The sequence below is a fragment of the Pelophylax lessonae genome (genome assembly GCF_965119305.1).
Source record: "Pelophylax lessonae genome assembly, chromosome: 10".
Lineage (NCBI taxonomy): Eukaryota > Metazoa > Chordata > Amphibia > Anura > Ranidae > Pelophylax > Pelophylax lessonae.
In genome coordinates this window covers 183,777,972-183,784,842 of record NC_138777.1, presented here as the reverse complement: position 1 = coordinate 183,784,842, position 6,871 = coordinate 183,777,972, and the positions used below count along the sequence as shown (strand labels likewise).

The 6,871-nt window shown below is 47.6% G+C and overlaps 1 protein-coding gene across 1 annotated transcript; it reads right to left on the bottom strand.

Moving 5' to 3' along the window:
* Positions 1–1,369: 1,369 nt before the first annotated feature.
* Positions 1,370–3,170, bottom strand: LOC309565619 (protein phosphatase 1 regulatory subunit 3D-like; the record flags this gene model as incomplete). The annotated part of the gene is made up of 1 exon (XM_082270574.1): positions 1,370–3,170. One exon carries the CDS (start codon positions 3,168–3,170, stop codon positions 2,121–2,123), a length of 1,050 nt encoding a protein of 349 aa, XP_082126700.1. The 3' UTR covers positions 1,370–2,120.
* Between the last annotated feature and the right edge of the window lie 3,701 nt (positions 3,171–6,871).

Here is a 6,871-nt window from a genome sequence, read left to right as displayed (position 1 = left end):
TACGGACACAGCCTGGTCAGCTTGGCATGGCATTACTCCCAGTTTTTAACATTGGCGTCTATGGGAAATCTTGGTCAGCTTGACATGGCACTGCTCCCAAACCATAAGTGACGGGGATACCAAACTTAGGGAGCAATGTGAGGGAACCCAGGACTACAACATATCCTATTTGTAGCCAGCCAGCTTGCCTAGGAAATGAAAAAAAGGTATTGCTTCACTTTAAGTACATTTTCGTTTTACATACATGCTCTGGTCCCATTGTGTACTTAAAGCAGAGTTCCACCCATTTTTAATAGGTTGGAATACATAGATCTATGTAATCCCCTTTAAAACGGCTTTTACCAATGGAAACTTTTTTTTTTTTTTCTAGTAAATACCTTAATTTCTGCTTTATTCCTCCTCTCCTCACTTCCGGGTCCGATTGGCGATGACGTCATTCGGCAATTCGCAGTGTGTGCTGGGATGTATTCTATTCCAGAAATCTTGCAGGAGCTGAGCTGTACTGAGCCGTGCCTGCCCCGCCTCCGCCCCGCCTCCTCTCATTGAGTTGTATTGTATGCAATGTATTAAGGCCGTTCTCTGCCCCGCCCCTGCCCCGCCTCCTCTGTGAGTTGTATTGTATGCCATGTATTCAAGCCGTTCTCTGCCCCGCCTCCGCCCCGCCCCCTCTCAGTGAGCTCAGTAAGGATATAATGATTTCAGTCCTCGCTCACTGAGAGGAGGCGGGGCGGAGAACGGCCTGAATACATGGCATACAATACAACTCAATGAGAGGAGGCGGGGAGGAGGCGGGGCAGAGAACGGCCTTAATACATAGCATACAATACAACTCAATGAGAGGAGGCGGGGAGGAGGCGGGGCAGAGAACGGGCTGAATACATTGCATATAATACAACTCAATGAGAGGAGGCGGGGAGGAGGCGGGGCAGAGAACGGCCTTAATACATAGCATACAATACAACTCAATGAGAGGAGGCGGGGCGGAGGCGGGGCAGAGAACGGCCTGAATACATTGCATACAATACAACTCAATGAGAGGAGGCGGGGCAGGCACGGCTCAGTACAGCTCAGCTCCTGCGAGATTTCTGGAATAGAATACATCCCAGCACACACTGCGAATCGCCGAATGACGTCATCGCCGATCGGACCCGGAAGTGAGGAGAGGAGGAATAAAGCAGAAATTAAGGTATTTACTAGCAAAAAAAAAAAAAAAAAAAGTTTCCATTGGTAAAAGCCATTCTAAAGGGGATTACATAGATCTAAAGTTCCAAAAATGGGTGGAACTCCCCTTTAAAAGCGGGGTATGCCTGTACTCAAGCACAACACACTTTAATTCTCCTGCCTTGGTAGTGCAATAGTAGATGGACAAGCAGGATATGGGGAAAACCCAGAAAATGGCTGCTTCAGATCCTTGTAGCGAAAGAACACTTGAAGAAGTAACTTAATACACATTATGAGACATTAAAACCAGAAATAAACACCGAAGAGTCCTTTAAGCAGGATTTGAAGGAAACCAGATAAAAGCAGTAGGCAGGTTTCCCTTGGTAGAGCATTTGTTGGATTGAGGATGATCCAGACCGGCTGAGAAGGATGGTAGACACCCAACAAAGAACTGGTCATGGTTTGACCATTACAGACAACGGAGACAAACATCTGTCCTTCTGTACAAAGTCTTCATGTGAGTTGCCACAAGTGAAAATCATTTTTTCTTTCCTATACACCCCCTGAGCCATGGTTGCCCGCCATTATACTCTCCTCTTGAAAGGCAATGTGGCATTTCAAAAATAGTCTCCTTCAAAAATATATTGCATTTATGACCTTGACGCCCAGAACTCTCTCTTCTCCCCATACTTCGCCATGTGCCGGGTGGCGGTACCAAGTCTAGTACTCCACTTGTTGCGCGTAAATAAATAGAACCACGTGTTTAACTTTCTATTTTCAAATATTGAATGCCTTGTTTCACTAGACTAATTATTACAGTACAACAGTTCATTGGAACCTTAATATCCTCCTCATTGACCTCACACGTGACGGGAGGCTCCTTCCCCGGAGGCCCGTGATACATGAGACGCTAATCCGAAGGCCAGTTGACGTTAAGCCTTCCTCTGCTCTGCGCGCCGCTAAATGAAGTGGATCCAAGCGCTGTCTAACTCCTTAGGCGGAGTGACCTTGGCCCGGTGACTTTTGACCTTGTAATTTTCGCCGTCGTTGTTGTCCCAGTACTCGGCCCCGCACACCCGGTAACGGATGGCGAATTCCAGCATCCCTTCTTTGTTCAACAGCATGGGGCAAAGCACTTTAAATGAGAAGCAGTCCGTGTACCTATCGCTAAACCCCCGCTGGAAGCCAGCGGCCACCTCGCTGGAGGTCTTCCAGGAGTCCACGGTGTACCTGACCGCCACCTCCTTCTCGTAAGACAGGTTGAGGACTCTTAGCTCTCCGCTGATGCTGAAGGGGTCTGTGTATAAAGTCTCCAAGCAGACCCTCCGCTGTTTAACTAGCTCTAAGAAATCCGGTTTGCTGACTGGATTCGGAAAGAGCGGCTCTAGGTGGGTGGAGCCAAGGGATGGGCGGAGCAGGAGCGTGCTGAGCTCAGCCCCTGCGGGGCACGCTTCCCTGCAGCGCAGCCCGGCAAGCACATGATAGGGAACCCGGGGCATCTCCGCGTTACTGAAATGCCGGACCGAAGTGAGCTCCAGTCCCAAAGAGTCGGCAAACCTCACCTCCTTCTTCCTAGGGGCCACCACCTCCAGGTGCCTCCGCTCCGCGGGGGTGGGCAGAGACTTGGCTCTCCGGCGTGCAGTCGGACTCTGCGGGACGATGTTGACCTCCCTGCCCCGGGGAGGGACGGGTTTGCTGGGCTCCTTGTTCTTCTCCACCGACTCCTCTCCGTCGGGGACATCCTCGTCCTCCGGGCTGTCGGGGCTCTCTCCGTACAGCACTGCGGTGCAGCTGAAGTTGCGGGGTAGCAGGTGGCGGTGGGTGGGCATGGTGTCCATACACCCCAGGCAGCTCCGAGCGTTCTCCTCCGTCTCCCCGCTACATGGAAGGGGCTGAGTGTGGACCAGAGCTGGAGGAAGATGCTGGGGCTGACGTGTCGTGACGCACATAACATCCCTGATAGAGCCACAAGCAGCGCTAGAAGAGGAGGAGGGGGCGCTCAGCATCATTCACACATAATAACCCTGTGCGCTCGGTGGAAGACGGGCACGGGATGGCAGCGGTGGTGGCAGAGCTGTCATTGAGCGGTGGCTGCAGCGGCTGGAAAGGGCTGTGCCATGTCTGCTGCAATCCTCATTCATCCCCAGCACTGGTGGTGTCACACCTCCCTCCTCACTCCTCTCCCCTCCATACAGCCTGGGAGGCCAGCATTAACACTCTCCCTGCCTGGGCACCACTCATCCATGCCTGGCATTGTAGGAACACTGGATGGAGCCATTTATTATGTCATCTCATTTCCCTTTTCATTCCGAAACCACAAAGATGATTACAGCACAGCTGGCAGGAGAGAGAGATTAGAAGGAGCTGCTTTCCCTCTCCTATTTATTTATGGCAGGTACTTATATAGCGCCTGTGAACGCTAACCAAAAATTGTGTGGTCAGTATATAGTAATCATATATACAGGTGCATCTCATATAATTAGAATATCTTTAAATGTAATTCAACATTGGAAAGTATTTATAGTGTTCCTACTAATGTGTAACTACATTTATTAGGTACCTACAGGGCTGGCCCTACCATGGGTCCCGCTGGTTCCATTGGACCCAGGCGGAACTTTGAGAGGGGCAGAAAATTAAACCACTGTCACCTCTCCTCTTCTATTTACCCAGCAAATTGAAACCCAGGAATTTTTTTCTAGCAGTTTTGTTTGACACGATGACAACTGCCCCCCTGGGCTGCTGTGCCTGCTCTTATACTACCCTAGCCCTCCCCTATACTACCCTAGCCTACCCTTATATTGCCCTAGCCTGTCTTTTTCCTACCCTAGCCCGCACCTGTACTACCCTAGCCTACCCCTATATTGCCCTAGCCTGTCTATTTACTACCCTAGCCCGCCCTGTACTACCCTAGCCTACCCCTATATTGCCCTAGCCTGTCTATTTACTACCCTAGCCCGCACCTGTACTACCCTAGCCTACCAATATAGTGCCCTAGCCTGTCTATTTACTACCCTAGCCCGCACCTGTACTACCCTAGCCTACCAATATAGTGCCCTAGCCTGTCTATTTCCTACCCTAGCCCGCCCTGTACTACACTAGCCTACCCCTATATTGCCCTAGCCTGTCTATTTACTACCCTAGCCCGCACCTGTACTACCCTAGCCTACCAATATAGTGCCCTAGCCTGTCTATTTACTACCCTAGCCCACCCCTGTACTACCCTAGCCTACCCCTATATTGGCCTAGCCTGTCTATTTACTACCCTAGCCTGTCTATATACCACACTAGCCTGTCTATATACCACCCTAGCCTGTCTATATACTACCTTAGCCTATCCATATACTACCCTAGCTCATCCCTTTACTACCCTAGCCTGTAGATATACTACCCTAGCCTGCCCCTATACTACCCTAGCCCTCCCCTATACTACCCTAGCCTACCCCTTTATTGCCCCAGCCTGTCTATATACTACCTTAGCCTGTCCATATACTACCCTAGCCTGTCCATATACCACCCTAGCCTGTCTATATACCACCCTAGCCTGTCTATATACTACCTTAGCCTGTCCATATACTACCCTAGCTCATCCCTATACTACCCTAGCCTATCTATATACTACCCTAGTCTGTCTGTCTACTACCCTAGCCTGCCCCTATACTACCCTAGCCCATCCTTTTACTATCCCAGCCTACCCCTATATTGCCCTAGCCTGTCTATTTACTACCTTAGCCTATCTATATAATACACTAGCCTGTCCATATACTACCCTAGCCTGTCGATACTACCTTAGCCTGTCCATATACTACCCTAGCCTGTCTATGTACTACCCTAGCCTGTCCATATACTACCCTAGCCTGTCCATATACCACCCTATATATCATAGGTAAAAAGGCGCTGGTAATCTTAATATATCACGTGTTATAAAAATTAATAGGTGATTTAAAGTGTAATATATGTGATTAAAAATTGCTACAAATATATATATGATCTACTATTGGTGCAATTAGCAAAGAAAAGTGCATACCAGTGCAATTTCAATTCAGAAGTGTTTGTGCTTCTCAAAGTAAATTAATCCACAAAGGTGTGGATCAGTGAACCAATAAATAGATATATAAAGAATTCCATACAAAAATCACATAAGAATATATAAAAATATAAATATATAAATGTGCTCCAAGTAGTGTTTAAAAGTCCAGGCAATAGCATGCAATCAAAATTGTGCTTGGTGGATTCTTATTAATCCCTTCACAGTGCTCCAGGTGCTGGGATGTGACAACCGTCAATTAAGAAGTGCTTGTGCTTCTCAAAGTAAATTAATCCACAAAGGTGTGGATCAGTGAACCAATAAATAAATATATAAAGAATTCCATACAAAAATCACATAAGGATATATAAAAAAATCACATAAGAATATATAAAAAAATATAAATATATAAATGTGCTCCAAGTAGTGTTTAAAAGTCCAAGCAATAGCATGCAATCAAAATTGTGCTTGGTGAATTCTTATTAATCCATTCACAGTGCTCCAGGTGCTGGGATGTGACAACCGTGGCCTCTTACCAGCTAGCAGCAGGTCACAAGGACCCCCAACGCCTGTGATCCCTTTATTGGGTGGATCAGACCTCTCCTCGATTGCTTGGATCTCTGGCTCCTATATTACTCGAGTTGGACCATGTAGTCCCCCCATACACATAAAGATATAGAAGAACAAATAGCCTCCAATAGTGAAATACTGTTTTATTCTCCAAAAAACATACACTATAAGGTGACAATTAGCCTCTTACTATTTGTTGTGCCCTCCTGGCACTGGGCAATTCGGCAGTACAAAATCGTTTTTTTGGGTCTTAGGAAGATATTCTCCGGGGATCTGCAGCACCCTGTATCTCCTTTCCCCCTTTCTTTGTATTGCAGCGGTGGATGTGTATCCCAGCCTCTGTTCCGAATGCTCTGTGTGTTACTTCCGGGTTAGCATTGACCACAATGCATTTCGCTTAACGAGCGTCCTCAGGCAGTCTCTAGCCTAGCCTGTCTATATACTACCCTAGCCTGTCCATATACCACCCTAGCCTGTCCACATACCACGCAAACCTGTCTATATACTACCTTAGCCTGTCCATATACTACCCTAGCTCATCCCTATACTACCCTAGCCTGTCTATATACTAACCTATTCTGTCTATCTACTACCCTAGCCTGCCCCTATACTACCATAGCCCATCGTTTTACTACCCTAGCCTACCCCTATATTGCCCTAGCCTGTCTATTTACTACCCTAGCCTGTCTATATACTACCATAACCTGTCCATATACTACCCTAGCCTGTATATACTACCCTAGCTTGTGAATATACTACCCTAGCCTGTCCATATACTACCCTAGCCTGTAATGTTCTACCCTAGCCTGTCCATTTACTACCCTAGCCTGTCTATATACTACCATAACCTGCCCATATACTACCCTAGCCTGTATATACTACCCTAGCTTGTGAATATACTACCCTAGCCTGTCAATATACTACCCTAGCCTGTCCATGTTCTGCCCTAGCCTGTCCGTATTCTACCCTAGCCCGCCCCTATACTGCCCCAGCCTGCCCCTATACTGCCCTAGACCGCCCTTATACTGCCCTAGCCCGCCCCTTGGAATTAAACAGTGGTATGTGATATAATTTTGCATATAGACAAGGTGCTGATGCATGTAAATCTGACTTCCT